The 22,755-nt window shown below is 36.7% G+C and overlaps 1 protein-coding gene across 1 annotated transcript in view; it reads right to left on the reverse strand.

Annotated features, from left to right (window-relative positions):
- CNGB3 (cyclic nucleotide gated channel subunit beta 3) overlaps positions 1 to 22,755 on the reverse strand; it is a 161,353-nt gene that overhangs the window by 122,670 nt on the left and 15,928 nt on the right. Inside the window, exon 3 of the mRNA XM_012471030.3 lies at positions 14,831 to 14,957. Coding sequence (XP_012326453.2) covers positions 14,831 to 14,957 — 127 coding nt within the window. The remainder of the gene's footprint in view (positions 1 to 14,830; positions 14,958 to 22,755) is intronic.

The raw sequence follows: 22,755 nt of genomic DNA on the forward strand, positions 1-22,755 counted from the left end.
GTGGTAGAAGCTGAGGTTAGGGAGACAGTGGGGGATTAGTGGGTTGAAGGCAGATAATATGGGGCTCTGTGGGCCATGATGAGGACTTCAGCCTTTACCTCGCATAAGATGGGAAGCCACTGGAGAATCTGGAGGAGAAATGGATGATCTGCCCTTCAACAGGATCATCCAGGCTACTCTGGTGAATATAGACCATAGGAGGGCAAAGAGTGGAAGCTAGGTGACCAGTTAGAAGCTTCTGCAATAGCTATGTAAGAGAGATGAACTAGGACAACAGCAGTGGAGGTCTGAGATGTGGCAAAGTCTAGCTATAGAGGAGAGGAATAGCTGGCAGAATTTGCTATTGGATTGGCTGTATTGTAGGAGAGAAAAAGTAGGGTGGATTTTGGGGTTGAGCAAAGAGAAGAATGAAGATGCCCTGTACAGAGATGGGGAAAACTGCAGGAGGAGTAGGTTTGAAAGAGGTAAGGGAAATTAAGAATTGGTTTTGGACATATACATTTTGACACGTCTGATTCCACCAAGAGGAAATTTTAACTCAGCAACTGGTAATTCAACTCAGGGTTCTGAGCAGAAATACCAACTGAAGATTTAAATTTGGGAATCATCAGGGTGTCAATGTTGCTTGCAACCATGGGACGGAATAAAATCACTTGCCAACAGAATCCAGGTAAAGAAGAGGTCTGAGGATTGTGCTTGTGCCCCGTCAAGTTTAGAAGGTGGGGAGGTGAGGAGGAGCCATTAATGACTGGTGAGGAAGAGTGGCCAGTGAGGGAGGGCAGCGGTCAGAGGAGTGGGATCTGGGAAGCTAGAAAAAGATAGAAAGGAGTGGGAGATCAACTCTGAATAGTTGCTGATAGGTGGAATAAGTAGAACTGAGAAATGTCCATCAGTATACACTTGATCTTAGCCAGAAGGCTGAGAAGCAATGGTCATCAGTATAGAGGACATTGTTAACCTTGGGAAAAGTGGACAGAAGACAATAAAAGCTTTCTTTTGTCTTTTCTTTCTTTCTTCCTTTTTTTTTTTTTTTTTTTTGAGACAGGGTCTCATTCTGTCACTCAGGCTGGATTGCAGTGGCATGATCACGGCTCACTGCAGCCTCAGCCTCAACCTCCTGGGCTTAAGTGATCCTCTTGCCTCAGACCTCCTAGTAGCTGGGACTTCAGGCACATGCCACCACGACAGAATAATTTATTTATTTATTTTTGTAAAGATAGGGTCTTGCCATGTTGCCCAGGCTAGTCTCAAACTTCTGAGCTCAAGTGATCCTCTTGCCTCAGACCTCCTAGTAGCTGGGACTGCAGGCATGTGCCACCATGACAGAAGAATTTATTTATTTTTGTAAAGATAGGGTCTTGCCATGTTGCCCAGGTTCATTTCAAACTCCTGGGCTTAACTGATCCTCTTGCCTTGGCCAATAAAAACTTTCATAACAGTAGATAAAAGCTGTGGAATGATGTAACAAAATCCTGGCTGACAGATTCAGAACATGGGAGTAGAGGAAGCGGAAAAAGTGAATATAGGTAACTGTTTTGAATAAATTTGTTGCAATGGGGAATAGAGAAATAGGGTATGGCTGGTCACTCACGTGCAGCCCAGGGAGACATTTTGTTGCTATTGTTTAAATGTGGAAAATGCTACCACATGTTTACATCCTTATAGAAATGATCCAATAAAACAAACTAGGTGTTGCGGGAGTGAAAGGGCACAATTGCCACAGTGGTGTCTGTGACTAGCACACTAATAAAGGAGATGGCCTTAGATGCAAGTATGTTCGGTTAATTCATTGTTACAGAAGTAGAAGCTGTTAAAATGGGTACCGACACAGACATGTTACATTTGCTGGTGGAAGCACGTCGAATTTTTCTTCTAACTGTACCTATTTTGTCAACTTGTCTCCTGGCTACTTTTTCCTCTAGCACAGAGTAACACAGTTCTTTCTCTATTGTCTGTCAATGTTTTACAATCCCCAGCGCTTGGCTGAGCTCAAACAGCCCTGTTCTGTGAGCCTGCTGCCCACATAAAGGGCATTGGTGAACAGTTGCATATGAACAGCTGCAATGAAATGAATCATTAGGCTAGGTAGAAGCAATTTACCTAGCTGATTGTTGTCACGAGCTGCTGGACTATTACTTGTCTCAGCAGAGTTAGAGTGAACATTTATAGGTATAGAATTATTAGACATCTAAGCTCTCAGTTTTGTGTTTTACCACATTGTATGAAAAACTGTCTTGATACTGTGGGATGCTGGAGTAGTTAAAAAAGAAAAAAGAAAGAATTACCTTTCATATAAAGGAAGAATGATCAAGACATTTTATGGCTAATGAAAGCAGTGGCCATATTTGAAAAGAAATTCCTATATTTAAAACAAGAATAATATTTAAAGCTAAAACTGTACTCATAAAATTTCTGTAAGAAATTCAAAAAATATGTATATGTTTCCACTTTGTGATTCCTCTTCTAGGAATCTACTAGAATAAAGTACATAATGTTTTATTCACAATGTGATTACCTTCAACTGTATGTATTAAGTGCCAGACCCTGAGCTAAACAATTGAGATAACTGGGAATTGCCTCACTCTGGCAAATGAGTTAACCCCTATACCTTGGTTAGCTAACTTGCAAGTCTCTTCCTTGCATGTTAAAGAAAGAGACAATATGGGGGTGCCTTGTAAACTGCCATTCTCCACCCTGGCTGCCACAGCTTAGCTTACTTTTAGGTTACTTTTAAGTGCTTTTCTCAACTAATCTGCATAGCATTTGTGCTGTTTCTTGAAAATCTGTGCACTGCAAATCAATGTACTAGTTTTGCTATTTCCCATGCCTGAGTTCTCTCTCACTAGGTGGAAATCTGTTTTCTTTTTCAAATGACTCAACTTCTTTGTCTGCTATTGTCACCAGGTAGGGAGATCTCCCCACCCCCATCTCTATGTTTTCCTCTCACCTGGTTCTTGTCACCTGCTAATGCCAGTCTAGGCAGACCAATCACTTTCCTCCTCCCAAGAGAATGAAGATCTTAAGAAACACAGTAGTCATCCACATATTCTCTCACCTTGGGGAGCTTGCATTTTACCTGTTAGCCAGATCTTCCAGCTGTCATCAATCAATTAACTTTCAAATAGATTCAACCAGACCTCTTTTCTAATTGGTTTATATTTGGACTACTATGAATGAATTAAAAGAGGTTGGCTACAAAAACATTCTATTACCGTGGAAGACTGCTTATTAAATACTGTCAGGCAAAAAATACCTAAGATATAAACATCTAAAAAAATTACAATGTAAAACAAAACCCTAAAAGCAACACTTATAAAAATAAACTGTAAGGAAATGCATAAAGCTAAATATAAAAATTATTTTTCATATAATTTTGATTCTTTCTTCCATAACTGCTTTATATTAGAAACATTAATGAATGTTTTTCCTGTTGACCACATGTCATATTTTATAATGAAACTACATGGTTTGACAGTGAACTTGTTTAGAACTTTTCTATTCTTTCAAGGCAAAAATGGTAAACTGGTGACCTGTAGCTGTATTTTGTTTGACCTATCATTTGAAAGAATTTTAATTTATTTTGGTAGCATTGCAAAATATGTAATTCTAGATATTGGAGTGTTTTTGAATAAAGAAGAGGATGGGGCATCACTGGGCCCCCTTTTCCATATGGCAACCCTCAGCTACATGGGCTCTTTGTGACAGGAAGGACCTCTTGGTGCACTTAAGTTCACCTCTGTTTCTCTTTTCTACCTCCTGTCTCTTTTGTTATCAGGTTCACTCTATTGTTTTAAATCCCCAGTGTGCTTTATTCATGGATTTTACCTGCCTGCATTATAGAAATCTGAGATTGTACACTCTTGTAATTTTCAAAAACTTTCAATCAACCAACCAACCAATCAATCATCACATGGCTCTCCTCACTTTGCTAGGAACACAAGAAGACCCATTTTTTTGAAAGTCATAATTTAAGTGCCATAAAACAATATGGGAATTGTCCATTTCTACCTTTCTATGCCGAAAGAAAGGAAGGAGACTCTGAAGTTCTGTCAGCTCTGGTTTTCTATGGCAATAGGCAACAGAGCTGTCATCTCTCCATGATAAATAGTGAGGTGATTTAAGATAGGTCCACAAACTGTCTGTAGGCTGGTTCCTCTCTCAGGGCCACTACACACACTCATAAAATTTTTGTCCTTTGTCTGCTGAATCATGTCTAACCACCTACCTGTAAAGAACTCTTGCTGTTTCTGATCCTAGCCAGTTTCTTCTTGGTACAGGTAGTTTTTGGCAGCATTATTAATGACTTTTAAGGATAGAAAGCACAGATGGAGGCTCTAGCAGGTAGTTACCACTCTATAGATATATATGACATGTAATACGTAGTATGTGAATATTATATATAATATATACCTATATATGTACTATGAGTAATGACTTTTTTTGAGGTAAGGGTGGACTTTCAGGATCACTATTTTACTTCTGGGATTACCTGATTTATCGATTTATTTTAAGCTATCAATTAAAGTACACTGTGTTTCTGGTATTCAATTTTGTAAAAAGGAAAATGAAATTGTTGAGGTAACATATCAAAGATATCGAAGATATAAAGTTAGCTAAATAGCTAACAATTTTAAAGTAGCTTAATGCAAATCAAAATTTAAATATCTATTATCAATCCCAAAATAAAATCATCAGTCACCAGGGAAAGTGGCAATGAGCATTTTTATGTCTGGATATTTTGCTGATTCTTTCTTTCTTTTTTTTTTTTTTATTGTGGTTATGATTTGTTTTGTAATACAAAGTCTTTTTTAATTTTAGGTAGTAAAGTTTACCAAGCTTTTCTTTTATTGCTTCTGAATTTTGAATTTTAGAACTTAATGTTCATTTCTAGGCTGTAGAAGAATTGTCATTTTTCCCTTAGTATATGTATGGTTTTATTATTTTATATTTAAAACTCTGGCTCATTGGGAATTTACACTGGTTGTGGCACAAGGGACAAATTCAAATTTAGATTTTTCCATATGGCTACATAGTTGCTCAAGCACTACTTACGTAAATCTAACTTTTTTCTATAGATTTTAGATGCTAACCTTAATATACTATATTTTATATGCAATTATATCTATTTATGTATTCTCTGTTCTATGGGTTGATTCATATGCCAAAAATTAGATTCCCACACAATAATAATGGGAGATTTTAACACTCCACTGTCAATATTAGACAGATCAACGAGACGGAAAAATTAACAAGGATATCCAGGCCTTGAACTCAGATCTGGACCAAACAAACCTAATAGACATTTACAGAATTCTCCACCCCAAAGCCATAGAATATACATTCTTCTCAGCACCACGTCACACCTACTCTAAAATTGACCACATAATCAGAAGTAAATCACTCCTCAGCAAATGTAGAAGAATGGAAATCATAACAAACAGTCTCTTATACCACAGTGCAATCAAATTAGAACTCAGGATTAAGAAAGTAACTCAGAACCACACAACTTCATGGAAAATGAACAACTGGCTCTTGAGTAAACAATGAAATGAAGGCAGAAATAAAGATGTTCTTCGAAACCAATGAGAACGAAGACACAATGTACCAAAATCTCTGGGACACATTTAAAGCAGTGTCTACAGGAAAATTTATAGCAATAAATGCCCACATGAGAAGCAAGGAAAGATCTAAAATCGATATCCTATCATCAAAATTGAAAGAGCTAGAGGAGCAAGATCAAAAAAACTCAAAAGCTAGCAGAAGACAAGAAATAACTAAGATCAGAGCAGAAAAGGAGACAGAGACACAAAAAAACCTTCAAAAACTTAATAAATCCAGGAGCTGGTTTTTTGAAAAGATCAACAAAATAGACCACTAGCCAGATTAATAAAAAAGAAAAGAGAGAAGAATCAAACAGATGCAATAAAAAGCGATAAAGGGGATAACACCACTGATTCCACAGAAATACAAACCACCATCAGAGATTACTACAAACAACTCTATGCACATAAACCAGTAAACCTGGAAGAAATGGATAAATTGCTGGACACTTGCATCCTTCCAAGCCTAAACCAGGAAGAAGTTGAAACCCTGAATAGACCAATTACAAGGGCTGAAGTTGAGGCAGCAATTAATAGCCTACCAACCCAAAAAAAGCCCAGGTCCAGATGGGTTCACAAAAAGTACAAAAGAAATGACACAAAAAGCTTGTTCTCTGAAAAGATAAATAAAATTGACAGAACATTAGTGAGATTAACCAAGAAAAGAAGAGAAAAGATTCAAATAAGCTCAGTTAGAAATAAAACAGGAGATATTACTACTGATACCACAGAAATACAAAAGGTTATTCAAGGCTACTGTGAATACCTTTACACACATAAACTAGAAAACTTAGAGAAAATGGATAAATTCCTGAAAATATACAACCCTCCTAGATTAAACCAGGAAGAAATAGAAACTCTGAACAGACCAATAACAAGCAGCGAGATTGAGATGGTTGTAAAAAATTGCCAACAACAACAACAAAAAGTCCAGGACCAGATGGATTCACAGCTGAACCCTATCAGACGTTCAAAGAAGAATTGGTACCAATCCTATTGACACTATTCTACAGGACAGAGAAAGAAGGAATTGTCCTTAAATCATTTTATGAAGCCAATAACACTCTAACACCCAAACCAGGAAAGGACATAACAACAACAACAACAACAACAAAAACTACAGATCAATATCCCGATGAAAAATAGATGCAAAAATCCTTAACAAAATACTAGCTAACCAAACCTAACAGCATATCAAAAAGATAATCCATGATAAAAATGGGTTTTATACCAGGGATGCAGAGATGGTTTATCATTCATAAGTCAATAAATGTGATACATCACGTAAAGAGGATTAAAAACAAAATCACATGATCATCTCAGTAGATGCAGAAAAAGCATTTGACAAAATCCAGCATCCCTTTATGATTAAAACCCTCAGCAAAACTGGCATAGAAGGAACATGCCTTAAGATAATAAAAGCCATCTATGATAAACCCACAGCCAACATTATACTAAATGGGGAAAAGTTGAAAGCATTCCTTCTGAGAAGTGGTATAAGACAAAAATGTCCACTTTCACCACTTCTATTTAACATAGTACTGGAAGCCCTAGCCAGAGCAATCAGACAAAAGAAAGAAATCAAGAGCATCCAAATCAGTAAAGAGAAAGTCAGACTGTCACTGTTTGCTGATGATATAATCTTATATGAAGAAAACCCTAAACACTCATCCATAAAGCTCCTAAAACTGGTGAATGGTTCAGCAAAGTTTCAGGATACAAAACTAATGTACACAAATCAGTAGCTCTGCTATACACCAACAGTGACCAAGCTGAGAATCAAATAAAAAACTTGACTCAATTTACAGTAGCTACAAAAAGGAAAATAAAATACTTAGGAATATACCTAATAAGGAGGTGAAAGACCTCTACAGGGAAAACTACAAAACACTACTGAAAGAAATCACAAACAACACAATCACGGAAACACATTCCATTGTGTAAATGGCCACACTGCCAAAAACAATCTACAAATTCAGTGCGATTCCTATCAAAATACCACCATCATTCTTCACAGAACTAGAAAAAAACAATTCTAAAATTCACATGGAACCAAAAAAAAAAAAAAAAAAAAAAAAAAAAAAGCCCGCATAACCAAAGCAAGGCTAAGCAAAAGAAACAAATCTGGAGGCATCACATTAGCCAACTTCAAGCTATACTATAAGGTCTTAGTCACCAAAACAGCATGATACTGGTATAAAAATAGGCACATTGACCTGTGGAACTGAATAGAGAACCCAGAAATAAAGCCAAATACTTACAGCCAACTCATCTTTGACAAAGCAAACAAAAATGTAAAGCAGGGAAAGGATACCATTTTCAACAAATGGTGCTTGGATAATTGGCAAGCCACATGTAGAAGAATGAAACTGGATCCTGATCTCTCACCTTACACAAAAATCAAATCAAGACGGAAGGCTTACATCTGAGACCTGAAACCTAAAAATTCCAGATGATAACATCAGAAAAACCCTTGTAGACATTGGCCTAGGCAAAGACTTCATGACCAAGAACCCAAAAGCAAATGCAACAAAACCAGAGATAAATAGATGAGACTTAATTAAACTAAAAAGCTTCTGCACAGCAAAATAAATAATGAGCAGAGTTAACAGGCAACCCACAGAGTGGGAGAAATTCTTCACAATCTATGTATCTGACAAAGGACTAATATCCAGAATCTACAAGGAACTCAAACAAATCAGCAAGTAAAACAAACAAACAATCCCATTAAAAAGTGGGCTAAGGACATGAATAGACAATTCTCAAAAGAAGATGTACAAATGACCAACGAGCATACAGAAAAATTCTCAACATCACTAATGATCAAGGAAATGCAGTTCAAAGCCACAATGCAATACCATCTTACTCCTACAAGAATGGTCATAATCAAAATATGAAAAAATAATAGATGTGGGCATGAATGTAGTGAAAAAGGAACACTTTGCACTGTTGATGGGAATGTAAACTAGTACAATCACTATGGAAAACAGTGTGGAGATTCCTTAAAAAACTAAAAGTAGGACTACTATTTGATCCAGCAGTCCCAATACTAGGTATATACCCATAGGAAAAGGAGTCATTATAGGAAAAAGGTACTTGCACATGCATATTTATAGTAGCACAATTTGCAATTGTAAAAATATGGAACCAACCCAAATGCTCATCAATCAACAAGTGGATAAAGTGTGGCATATATACCATGGAATACTACTTAACCATGAAAAGAAACAAGATAATGGCATTTGCAGCAACTTGGATGGAATTGGAGAGTATTATTATTATTATTTGAGACAGAATCTTGCTCTGTTGCCCAGGATGGAGTGCAGTAGCATGATCTTGGCTCGCTGCAACCTCTGTCTTTGGGTTCAAGTGATTCTCATGCTTCAGTCTCCTAAGTAGCTGGGATTAGAGGTGCACACCACCAGCTCAGCTAATATTTGTATTTTAAGAGAGATGGGGTTTCACCATGTTGGCTAAGTTGGTCTCAAACTCCTGACTTCAAGTGATCCACCCATCTTGGCCTCCCAAAGCACTGGGATCACAGGCATGCACCATTTCACCTGGCCAGAATTGTAGACTATTATTCTAAGTGAAATAACTCAGGAATGAGAAACCAAACATTGTATGTTCTCACATAAGTGGGAGCTAAGGGTTCTTATGCAGAGACATATGAATGATACAATGGACTTTGGAGACTCTGAGGAAAGAGTGGGAGGTGGGTGAAGGTTTTAAGTTTACACATTGGGTACAGTGTACACTGCTTAGGTGATGGCTGTACAGTGTACACTGCTCAGGATGATCTCAGAAATCATCACCAAAAGACTTACTCATATAACCAAACGCCACCTGTTTTCCCAAAATATATTGAAATAAAAATAAATAAAAAATGATTTGATGATCTGTTGTTTAAAGTGTTTTCAATGTTTAATTATAAAAGTATTGCTTACCATAGAGGAAAATTTCAATTTGGGGCTAAAAGTAATAGTGTATTATTTTTATTATGCATCCCACAAAATTGGCAAGTGTGTAGTTGTAGGTTTCCTTTTTTAAAAAAATAAGTTTATAAATTATTAAATATAAATTGCATTTTATTTTTGTAAACTTGATAGCTGACATTCCTTTTCTATTTCAACTACAAAGTCACATATGGATTTTTAAGCATCTTTACTGCAGTGATTCTTGCTTTTTCTAGCTACAAGACAATAAACGTCAGTGTTTATGAGTGGTGATAAGATTCTGAATTCTATTCTGCTCTCATTGTTCCTGCTGTGAAACCTATTGATTGCCTATTTTAAAACCACCCAAATAGAGACTGATTGCTATTATGAACAAAGAAGACTGTTCATAGAAATAGCATTCCTTCTCAGTATCATGAGTAACAATGGTGATGAAAAGGCATGTACTATAGTGTAAAAGTCAGTCTTGCAGCACACCCTAGTCACAGGCACTGAACATTTCACTCACTTGCTTGTTTATCATTTAACCACTTAACCTACCAGCCATTCAACTCTGTCTCCTTTTTCCAACATAGCTATTTGACATTTCCAGGCAAAACACATCTTTTGCTTGCTATTCATTAGCGTCCATCAAAATATATTTTTTTATATTAAAAAATAAGGCTCGTCTGAGACAAAGTGCCAGAAATAAGCTGTTTTTCTTGGTAATGAGCAAATAACATCAGTGGGACTTCCCAAGGGTGAACCCTGTGTCTTTCAAAAGCTAAGTGTTTCATTTGATAAGATAATGAATTGTTTGCTTTTGGGGGTGAAGAGTGGGACCTATACAGTTTCAATTCCTTTATGTACATAATGGGGATGTGTTAACTTGACTGAGCCACAAAGTGCCCAGATATTTGGTCAAATATTATTCTAGGTGTGTATTTGAGGATATTTTGGATGATATTAACATTTGAACCAGTAGACTGAGCAAAGCAGATTGCTTTTCCTAATGCGGGTGGACCTCATTCAGTCAGCTGAAAGCCTGCATAGAGCAAAGACGCTGACTCTCCTGAGAGAAAGAGGGCACTTCTGCCTGATTGTTTGAGCTTGGACATTGGTCTTTTTCCGACTTCAGATTCAAACTGAAACATTGTTTCCTGTTGGGTCTTAAGTTTCCTGGCTTTTTGGGCTGGAACTTATACCACTGGCTCTTGGTTCTCAGGCTTTCAGAATTATACTGGAACTACATCATTGGCTCTCCTGGGTCTCTAGCTTACTGACTGCAGAGCTTGGGACTTCTCAGCCTCCATAACTGCATGAGTCAATTCCTTATAATAAATTTCTTTCCCTATATATGTATATATCCTGTTGGTTCTATTTCTCTGGAGAACCCTAACAGATACATATAATAATCTCTATGTCTCTGCTCCTCTTGGTGTTTACTTCTGTCCATCTTTTAAGCAGGACAGAAACTAAAGGTGTAATCAATAATATCACACTGCACTTCTCACACACAGACAGCAAAATCCACACTATGCATTCTCCCCAGTACCTATTGATCAGTTCAGACATATTAATCCCTATTCAGCTCAAGGCTTAGGCAAGAAGATAAGGTAATTGCACTTAGAATAAGAAACCTTATTTTAAATTTTCCAAGTTTAAAAAATTGAGATGAGAACTAGTCTCTTGCACAGCATCTATATTTAGTTCCTGTAATCAATCAAATACTTAATTTTTTTTGAAGAGAAAGAGCTTTTTAAAACCTGACCTTGCCCAAGGTTAAAGATGCTGATATTTAATAACTGAAAATACAAAGGTGATCTTTTATTCATCAAAAGTATTGTGAAGTAATAATTTCAATAATTGTTATATCACTGATATTTTCTTATGATGTATGATAACTCTGTCTCTAGGATTCTAGATGTGGTACTGTTGTTGCCCATGAGATCCGAACAGAAATCTTTGGTCAGTTCTACATGTTACTGAATGTTAAGATTCCCATTAATTTGAGTCAAAGGTGATACTGGAACTTCTAGTGCCCCTTTCAAGTTGTCCCTTCAGCACAACTGGTTTTCACCCAATCCTGAGAAGATGTGTGAACAACCATCTAATAACAAAGCAAGAACTTTAAGCTAACTTGGGTCTACTCAGTTTGTTAATCCTTCTCAAACCACTTGCCATCTATATTGCAGCCAAGAAGACACTAAAATATGTTCTGACAAGATCATGTCATTTGCAGCAACATGGGAGGAACTTGAGGGCATTATCCTAAGTGAACTAACACAGGAACAGAAAACCGGACACCACATGTTCTCACTTACAACTGGGAGCTAAACACTGAGCATACAAAGACACAAAGGAGGAAGCAATAGACATCAGGGCCTACTGAGAATGGAGGGAAGGAGGAGGCTGAGGGTCAAAAAACTACCTATTACATACTGTGCTTATTTCTTGGCTCATGAAATAATACGTACATCAAACCCTTGCAACATGCAATTTATCTGTACAATCAAACTGCACGTGTAACCATAAAAAAGTGTTCTAGATTTAATACTTTTGCCATCTCAGGATAGTGATAGTGACGAAAAGCCATGTTAGAAGAGAAGTAAGGAATTGAGAGCTTTACAGCCTCACGTTTTTTCCTCGTTATCTTTGCAATCTGCTACTGGTTATTCTTGCTCTTATCAAAAATTCTGAGCAGGAAAGAATGGGAAGACTTGGAGAGCTACTTGTATCTTGCTCTCTCCTCCTGAAGAAGCTATACAGTTTTGAAAATCTAGAAGTTCAAGTAAACCCAATATGTTTGGATCAATCAATTAATTCATTTGTTAAATATTTATTGAGTATTTACCATGTGCTAGGCATTATTGATGTAGGTACTGGGGATACTACTCATCAAGAAAAACAGACATGGCTCCTGCCATCATGAAGCACACAATGTAGAGAATGAGACTGATGGTTTTTCAGGCTGATAATCATATAAAATGCATCAGCAATAAATGCTGTGAAAAAGATCTTATAACAGGGGCACATGGTCTAGTTAGGAAGATCAGGGAAAGGCTTCCAAAGGAAGTAATGATCATACTCTTAGATGAAGAATGAGTAGAAGTTAATTAGGTAATTGGGGAGGAAAGAATAGAACAAGCAGAGGAAGTACCATTTGCAAAAGTCTGCAGTAGGAGGGAACATGACAAATACAAGAGACTGAAATAGAATAAGTGTGACTGGAGCAGAGAGGATGGAAAGTTGCATGCTGGAACAGGACAAAGTAAAATCACGTGAGAGACAGACCAGGCAGGGCCTTAGAGGGCATGTCAAGAAGTTTTGTGTTTTTGAGCTATGCTGCTTGACCCCCACTTCTGGTTAGTTGAAAAGTTTCCACTTCCACATTTCAGAAGAGTATAAGAAATACTAGGAATGGGGCCAGGTGCCATGGCTCATGCCTGTAATCCCAGCACTTTGGGAGGTCGAGGTGGGAAGATCATGTGAGGAGACTGAGACCATCCTAGCGAACATGGTGAAACCCTGTCTTTATTAAAAATACCAAAAATTAGCTGGGCGTGGTGGTGCATGCCTGTAGTTCCAGCTACTTGGGAACCTGAGGCCGGAGAATTGCTTGAACCCGGGAGGTAGAGATTGCAGTGAGCTGAGATCGGGCCACTGCACTCCACCCTTGGTGACAGAGCAAGACTCTGTTGAGAAAGAAAGAAAAAAGAAAGAAAGAAAGAAAGAAAGAAAGAAAGAAAGAAAGAAAGAAAGAAAGAAAGAAAGAAAGAAAGAAAGAAAGAAAGAAAGAAAGAGAAAGACAGACTAGGAATGAATACAAATTAAGAAGACTTTTTCTGCCAAAAAATTATGGCTTCAACTTCACTCCTTTGGAAATCTCTTAATTTCCATGGGTTATTACAAAAAAATAAACATATTAAAATTAATGCTAGTAAGGGAGATTAGTTTAGAAGGCTAGGAGTGTATTGATGTGAGGGAGGTAAAAGTTCTCTTTGGGAATTCAAATCTTTTGAAGTCTAATATTAGGAGAACTGACACTACTACTATAAGCAAATGAATTAACCTTTCAATGTCTTGGGTTGCTTTATCTGTTGAATGAAGATAATGATGATCCACTAATAGGACTGAAAATCATTCTGTAAACAATAGTTATAATATAAATACTTACTTGTCCTGTTGTTAGATTCTAGTCCTTACCTCAGAATTTAAACGTCTCTCTGCCAAAATAATATGTCAAGTTTTATTTTTGTCAAATAACATTGTGTTTGTGTGCACATGTGTATATCTGTGTGTATGTGTGTGATAGAATGAGCTTGTGTTTATTTTCATATAGGCAAATTTGTGTTTATTGAAAAAGCATTCTTTCTGATGCCAATTGTTTATTCAGCAATTTCCTGGGTCCTAGATAATCATAATGACTTCTACTGACAGCAGATAGTTTAACACAGTAGAGGCACTGCTGAGAGAGAAGGTGGGGTGGGGTGGGGTGGAGTGGGATGGACGAATAGGTACTTTTAACTTCTTTATAAGTGACAACTCTTTTTGTCTATTAAATAAGAAGAATGTGCTTTTATGGTTTCATAAACATATTGCAGTTATATCAACTATAGTTAGGCCATTCAAACTGAATCAGCAGGTACATAGTACTATGCCAAGAAGTGGCAAAATGAAGGACCTCCTTGGGATTTGTTGCAGATTTAATATTCACATTTAAATTGTCATCTCATTTGTGGCATTTCCAATAATTTTATGGGAGGTATTTATAAAGGTGTGTTCCTTCAGTGGCATAAAGATATCCCAGTTCTGTAATTATTCCTGGTTAGCATGCCACACTTTCTTTAGTAGATAAAAGGAAATCATAATCAATCTTTGGAAACAATAAAATTTTTACAGAATTGGAATAGCTATTTCTTTATGAACTTAAAAAATGTTCATCATTTCTTTTTAAAATTCATGCCTAGTAAATATATAGGCTGTTTCCATGATGATACAATGATTCATACACATAATGTTATGTGTATTAATAGCAATGTTTTTGTTGTTGTGATTTGGCCTATAGCCAAATGGCTGCCTAGAGATACTGGTTAATGGCCATGCTTGACCAGTGAGATATGATGAACTGGACAGAACCAACCTTTTAGTTCTGATACTGTTCTCTTGTATTCTGTGAATATTGATTTTTTTCTGCCTTTATATTTAACTAAAGGGGAGAATGGATATTTGAGCTTTTTAGGGCAGGCTGAGCAATATCTCTAACATGTGTTATGTGTTTTACTAAATGTTCACCTGTTTGGACCTTCTTTCTCAGGGTCCACTTCCTTCTCCTGCGGCATTGTTCTGGTTGGTTCTGCTGCATTTTGAGGGCCAGGGTTTGTTGTCGGATTTCTGGAGGAATTTTTCTTGGAGAGTTTGTCTGTGAAAAAAAATTCACATAGATAGAAGAATGTATGCCACTGTTGACCCAGTTATATTTGACAACCTGAGCTACAAAGATGCTGCTTGTTTTTTAGAATAGTCTTCTCATGAACACCTCTCCTGGGACTTCTGCTAAACAAAGCAGGACTTTATGCAGGAAGAATTAACCTGTACACACCTTCAGGCCAATGAAAAAAATATGGTCATATGCCATTTAATGGCAGAGATATATTCTGAAAAATGCATTGTTGGGTGACTTAGTCATTGTACAAACATCATAAAATTTACTTATGTTATACGAATCCTGATATTATAGCCTACCACACACCAAAGCTATACAGTATAGCTTCAAATCTTCTGTAGTCTAATATTAGGAGAGCTGACCCTATTACTATAGGCAAATGAATTAACATTTCAGTGTCTTGGTTGCTTATCTGTTGAGTGAAGATAATGATGATCCACTAATAGGACTGAAAATCAGTCTGTAAACAACAGGCTCCTATGCTACAAACCTGTGCAGTATGTTATTGTACAGAATGCCGTAAGCAATTCTAACACAATGGTCAGTCGGTCAGTCTGTGTATGTAAACATAAGGGAAAAGGTACAGTTTGAAATATGTTATTATAATCTAATGAGACTACCCTCTTTTATGCAGTCTGTTATTGATGGAAACATCTTTATGCAGCACATGACTGTAATTGAAGTTGGTGTATTATATAGTGAAGAGTTCACAAGATATATTTCTTTCTGATATTGGCAAAGCTGAGAATAAGAATTCATCATTCAGAAGGCATGTTTTGCTAAAGTATTGATAATTTTGGGCTGAAATTGATGCATCATAAAGTTCAGAAAAGTATAGGGAAAAATGATGTGATTGACATTATTTTAGCACTTACATTCTCCGTTTCTATGAAATCAAATTTTTGTTCTTGGCTTGCCCATCTTTAAGTTGTGAAATTTTTTTCTGAAGAAACAACACAAACTAATATGTACTAGCTTTATTTTCAGTACAGAAATTAATTTCTTCCTTTCAAGCCTACGAATAGAATTTCCAATTAATATAGTTTAAATTGTAATTTACCCAGAGAATAATCAACTTACTGGTAAATATTTGGATTATAGAGAAGATTTTAGAGAAAGTAAATTACTTAATATTAAAAGAAAACATAGAAGCAGAAAAGAAATAAGAACAAATACAATTTACTGGTTATTCATTATCCAGGTTCCAACTTATTTTTAATTGTATGTCTTGTGCTTAGAATATTAAAATGGAGGCCCAAATCATCACTCTTATTTTCTTGTTATACATTATAAAGATTTAAGAAAACCCAGTATTGAAAATTTGGATTTACCGAAGTGATAAATCAGGGGATGATCGCTTTACACAAGTTTTCACCATAACAGTCCTTTAATATGAACATTTCTAAGATCCATCTAAAAATCTTTTAATGTATTAAGCTTTTCAGGAACAAGTTTCAGGAATAAAGGAAATCATAAAATTGAATTACTACACAAAGTTTTTAAAAGCTTAAGGCTAAGAAAGCTTAAATTCTCGAATTTCCTAAGTCGCTTTTCTTCATTGTGCATCTCCTACCTCCTTTTTTTTTTTTGGAATTATAGTATTTTTGGCTAGAATATAGAAAACACAGTGCTAGTTATGTTTTTGTTACATTTCAATGAAAAAGAAAAACACAATTCCTCAATTTACTTGGGATACAAAGGTCTAAATATAATCACATCCTTGAAATCTGTGTGTAAAGATTATGTTTAGGTAAAATATTGAAAGTTGTAGGATAGGGACCTTTCTGTACAGGCACATGTGATACACTAATGAGTTTATCAATATCCAACAGATTTCAGAATAAAAAAATAGCACTTTCAATATGTCATTTTGTACTAACAAGCTTTTGATGAAAATAGGAGAGTAGGATCTGTTTGCATTATTTGTTTGGGTCAAGCCATATTTTTCCATTTTTCTTTACCCAATCAAAACAAAAATCATATAGATCAGATCTCTGACAAATTGCCATTTTGTTTTGCTGTCTGTGAAAGTGGCAGCCTAATCCTTTTTCATATCCACAAATACTTGGACAATTAGTGTATGATATTTAGAAGCAGAATTCTTAATCGCTGGCCATGGATGTCTAGTGCATTTTTGGTTTGAAATCCTTAAAGCCATATGTTATATATACCTTTTATTAGACAAACAGGATCCAGAGTTATCATGGGCTTCCCAAAGGAGTCTGGACCAAGAAAAATGTTATGAATCATTGTATTCACACGTGTTTCTAGGAGCACTTACCCTAAAAGAAAATTAGGATTGATAAAGAACATGAAATATGACTAAAAATCAGAAAAAAAATCCTGAATGTAAAACAGGTAGAATCTGCATACCATTTCTTAAATGCTTTTATTGGCTATGGTGGATCTTTTTTTTTTTTTTTTTTAAGACATGGTCTCACTCTGTCACCCAGGCTGGAGTGTGGAGTGCAGTGGCATGATCACAGCTTATTGCAGCCTTGACCTCTTGGGCTAAAGTGATCCTCCTACTTCATGGATCACTGGAACTACAGGTGTGAGCCACCATACCTGGTTAATTTTTATATTTTTTGTAGTTTTGCCATGTTGCACAGGCTGGTCTTGAACTCCTGAGCTCAAGCAATCTGCCTGTCTCAGCTTCCCAATGTGCTAGGATTATTGGTGTGAGCCACTGTGCCTGGTAGGCCATTTCTTATAAAGCCACATGGATGTAAGATGCATCACATACCTCCTCTATCTCTCATTCGAGCTACAGCATATGTATTGCATTTTCAGTATTAACTTTTCTGCTAGGACCAATGGAATGACCAACTGTTCTGCAATAGTTCTTTTTGTCCATTCCTAATAAGAATTTTTGTTTAACACCATAACATTTGGATTAATTTAATTCTAGGTAGATCTTAGCAACTTACCAGATCTCTAGATATTACCAAGCCTTTCTAAAATAACACTGCCTCTATTTTGACAAGCCTGGGATATTTATACATTAATTTCAGCCTAATTTGATTTGTGGATAAGCATTTAATTACAAAGTAAATCCTCATTAATAGCTTATTGATGAAGATAAGAAACCAGTTATGTCCTATTCTTGGATTCAAAACAGAACAACAACTTAAAAAAAAAACCCATGAAGACTTAAAACAAAAGAATGCCTGTCAACTATAGTTCAGTGTGGGTGTCTTTTTATCCATGCAGCATGTTATTTGTTTGTGGAAACAGATGGTCAGAGTGTTTGCATCATCCTCATCGTGAAAGAGAAATCTAAAATACAAGGCAAATCTTGCTCTGGCATCTGGGTAAAGTGTTGTCAACTGCACATTGTGCTTCTTCCCAGCTTTGCACATGGACAGCAGGATTCCCGATTTCATAGCTGCCCAAATGAATAGTGTAAGTCTTTCTGCCAGTGGGGCTCTTTGCACAATGTATAGCAATTGCCAGATCTCATCAGTACAATTGGTCAAATTCTACTCTGGATGTGTGCCTGTGGCAGATAGTGAAATCTGGAATCAAAGTGTTCTGACATGGTTGCTTTCATCGAATGTGCAAAAATAAGTACTAGTGAGTTTGCTCTCCACACACCCAGCTGATTCCATCTTGAGCCTGGCAGTGTCTGACACTGGGCCTGTGTAATATACTTCCAATCTCCTTGGTCCCTTGTAGCAGCACAACATGGAGACACGAGCAGGTGTGAAACATCTGCTTCTCTCTTCAGGTGAGGAAATAAGTGATGTGGAAATCCATTAACCTTCCACATTTTATCAGTGACATTACATAAAGGCTGGAAAGGAAGGATTCAAAGAAAGAACCTAATATGGGAATAAGGTTGTAAATTAAAAAGGCACTCAATTGGCTCGTTTTGAATAAATATTAAAAAAGCACAAGACTTGACAATGCCTTCATTGGTTGAAATCTTTGGTGTGTGGGATGACACTACTTTGGTCAAATTTCTAATTCTTAGGACATCAAATACATGTGGGTTCTCTCTCAAAAATAAATCTTCTTTTATTAGGAACCACCAGTACTTGAGTAGATGTTAGATGCATTAATAAAGACTAAGTCTGAGTACTTTGATTAGATGCATAAATGATACTATTATTTTCATCTAAATGAACATTTGGAGTTAAGGAATAACAGTTTTAAGAAGCATATGCTTAATGATTATTTTCCAGGACCTAAGATTGTATTTTTCACTCAGCTGTGGTTAATTTCAGAGTTGCTGGATTATCCAGTGTACTTAGAATAATTGTAACTACAATACTTTAATCACACTTGAAATTTTATTATATCTTTGTAGATTGTCAAACAACATGGAGGAAGTTGACAGGCATTACAGCAATGCACATAAAATGGAATCTGAGTGTTTTAAAATGGCATTCATAAGAACAGAAAAATGGCATACTTTATATTAAGAAGCATACATGTAATTTCTAAAAATTCCAGAGAAGGACTCAGAATGGATGAGAGTTCTGGAAACCATCTCATATGAGAAATGCTTTGAGGAACTTAGGCTCTTTTGGTAAAGGATTTAAGATTAGCTGGTGACCTAATAGCTATTTCAAATTCATGGAAAGACTGTTACTTAGAAAAGAAAATAGATTTATTCCATTAGTCTAGAAAGCAGAAGAATGACTTATCAATGAATTAACAAAACAAATATGCAAAACCCTCAAACATTCTAGCAACTTGTCTAAACACAAAATGCATTGCTTTGTGATTGCCAAAGGCCCTGTTGGCTGGTGGTACTCAGGAGCCTCCAGCCAATCTAAGCTTGTGCTAAGGGAGCCTGTGCTGAGGTAGGATAGGATCTTTGCATGGGGTCAAAGCTTAGGTGTCCTCTAGACAGCCTTAAAGTGCTCTAAAGTCCTGAAGTGATCTTTGTATTTAGGAAGATTTTTGACTTAGGATACATCATCACAAGTAAAGAAATGTGCAAATCACCGAACGAAAAAGAACATGGATTCATCTAAGGTAGCTTGGTTACTGTGTCAGGATGGAGGAATCTGGTCCTCTCTCAATGTCATGCTAGGTTTTAGGGACTTTTTAAAAACTGAGATCTATTCATCTAGAAAACACATTTTTTATATATGTATTAAGGAATGTGGTGGGTTACCAGTGCTGGATACCGAACAGAGACCTGTAATCCCTACGTAACTAATTCTCTAGGTGACTCTGGATAAGTCGCCTTTCTATAACAATTTCCTCATCCATAAAATGAAAAATACTTTTGTCCTGGGAATTTCTGTGAGGATTAGATAAAGACTCCATTTGAGAAAAGTGCAAACACAAAGTGTTCCATGAGCCAGACTGGAGTAAATTGCTTAGAAAAAAAAGAAAAGAAAAGGTACATTAACTCTTTCAGGTCTTCATAGCACTATCATATGCAGGGCATGATGCAATGCCTTTCATTTACTTAACAGAGCCCAGGAACCAGAAAACTGTAATGTAATTTTCCATAAGTCAGCTATATTCTTTGGCAGAAAGAAGCCTAAAAGCACAGCGTTTAATTGAATTATGCAAATATATTTAAATCATGCAAACTACAACAAAAGAGGCATTTTAAAGGAAAAAAATCCATCCTATCCACACTGGTTAGGGTCTCTTAAGTTTTTAGCTTATGAAACACGTAATGACAGTAATTTTATCTGTCAGAATCTGTTCTCTATTCAATATTTAAAACAGGGCATACTTTCTATGCCAAACTTCGCTCTTTTCAATGAGGGAGCTTTGTGCTGTATTACACGCAGGAATGGTTACCGATCATGCACATGCTGGGCAGCTAATCTCAAGAGGGTGGCCTGTCCACCGCTGGCTGGCAACCCCAATGGTGGCCTGAAGGGCTCTGTTCAATGGGGGAAAAATGGGTGTTATCCAAGCCAGTCAGACTACTCCCTTTGGAATTTGGACTGGAAAATGAGTAAATCCTAATGAGAGCAGTCCAGAGTAGATACACAGAGAAAACACAGCAGTCATGAGAAATGAAGCCCTATTCATGGTGAGGGAAAGGGAGAAAAAGTAATTAGCTCCTAGGCTGCCTCAGTCCGAAAGCCTCCCCCGAATGGCTTTTCAGCTCCAGTTATCCATAAGTTTTCTTACAGTGAGCCCCTGCCACTTAGGGAGTCCTGATTATGTCTCTGTCCCTTGCCAAACCAGCATAGTTAGGAATTTTCTGCATCATTTCAAACTAGAAAGCATGTAATATTTATCTTTTTTCTAGGCTAAATTTTCAGAAACGTCATGCCAACTTTATTCATTTCTCAGTTCTTTTGTTTGTCATCATATCAGGTATCACGTTTTAAGGATACTTGTGATTTTTTGCCACATAAGACTATTTCTATTTGGATGATAGAAATAAATATGTTGAGTCTTTTTTTTTTATTTTAATTTTTATTTTAGAGTCAGGGGATGCATGTGTGCGTTTGTTACATGGGTATACTGTATGATGCTGAGGTTTGGGATATGAATGATCCTGCCACACAGATAGTGAGCAGAGTACTCAGCAGTTAGTTTTTTTTTTTGTTAATATTTTATTTTTTATATCCCCTCTAAGGTGAAACAGTTAGTTTTTCAATTATTTTCCCCTCCCTCCTCCCTCTAGTAGCCTGCAGAGTCAATTGTTCCCATCTTTATGTCCATGAGTACCCAGTGTTTAGCTCCCACTTATAAGTAAGAACATGTGGTATTTGGCTTTCTGCTTTTGCACCAATCTGCTTAGGATAATGGCCTCCATCTGCATCCATGTTGCTGCAAATGAAATGATTTCATTCTTTTGTATGGCTGTGTGGTATTCCATGGTATACACGTGCCTCCTTTTCTTTATCCAATCCACTGTTGATGGGCACTTAGGTTGATTTCATGTCTTTGCTATTGTGAATAGCACAGCAATGAACCTGCAAGAGTGCATGTGTCTTTTGGGTAGAACAATTTATTTTCTTTGGGATATATACCCAGTGATGGGATTGCTGGTACAGAATGGTAGTTCTGTTTTAAATTCTTTGAGAAATCTGCTTGAGTAGTTTTGATTAAAAGTTGTATATATTTTTTAGGAGGATATCTCTATTTCCACCTTATCCTTTGGCTGATAAATAGGACTGAAAGTTACAGGGAGTGGACTATAGAACTAAAATTAGCCATAGTAGTACTTCTTATGCATGCCAATTGAACTGGTTGGTCTTACACAGAGAAGTCTTTACTGCTTTTTGTAAAGTAAATTTCAGTAGATGGCCTAGTTGTTTTTCTGTTCCACATAGGACACATTAAATTGTATATGCTAATTGTTACTGCCAAGGACTGAAGAGTGATTTCCTATTTAAACATTCACTACCTTTTCTGAAAAACTGGGCTTTATTTTATATTTTTATTCATGGTTTAAGAGACAGGATTTCTTTCAGTCAGCCACACTGCAATACAGTAGCATGGCCGTAGCTCACTGCAACCACAAACTCCTGGGCTCAAGTAATCCTCTGTCATTCTCCTAAGTAGTTGGAACTACAGGCGCATGCTACCATGCCCAGCTGATAAATAAAAACTTGGAGGGATAGAGGTCAGGTCTCACTATGTTGCCCAGGTTGGTCTCAAGAAATTCTCCTGCCTTGGGCTCCCAAAGCACTGGAATTATAGGCATGAGCCACCGTGCCTGGCCAGCTTTATTATTTTTTTAGAGCAGATTTAGCTCCAGAGCAGTTTTTAGCTTTAGATTGCTGCCCAAAATAGGAGTTGGCTGAGATGTAGGCTGGGCCAGTTTGGAAAGATGGTAGAA

Source organism: Aotus nancymaae, unplaced genomic scaffold (assembly GCF_030222135.1).
Source record: "Aotus nancymaae isolate 86718 unplaced genomic scaffold, 86718_ANA_hifiasm-v0.15.2.pri h1tg000036l, whole genome shotgun sequence".
Taxonomy (NCBI): domain Eukaryota; kingdom Metazoa; phylum Chordata; class Mammalia; order Primates; family Aotidae; genus Aotus; species Aotus nancymaae.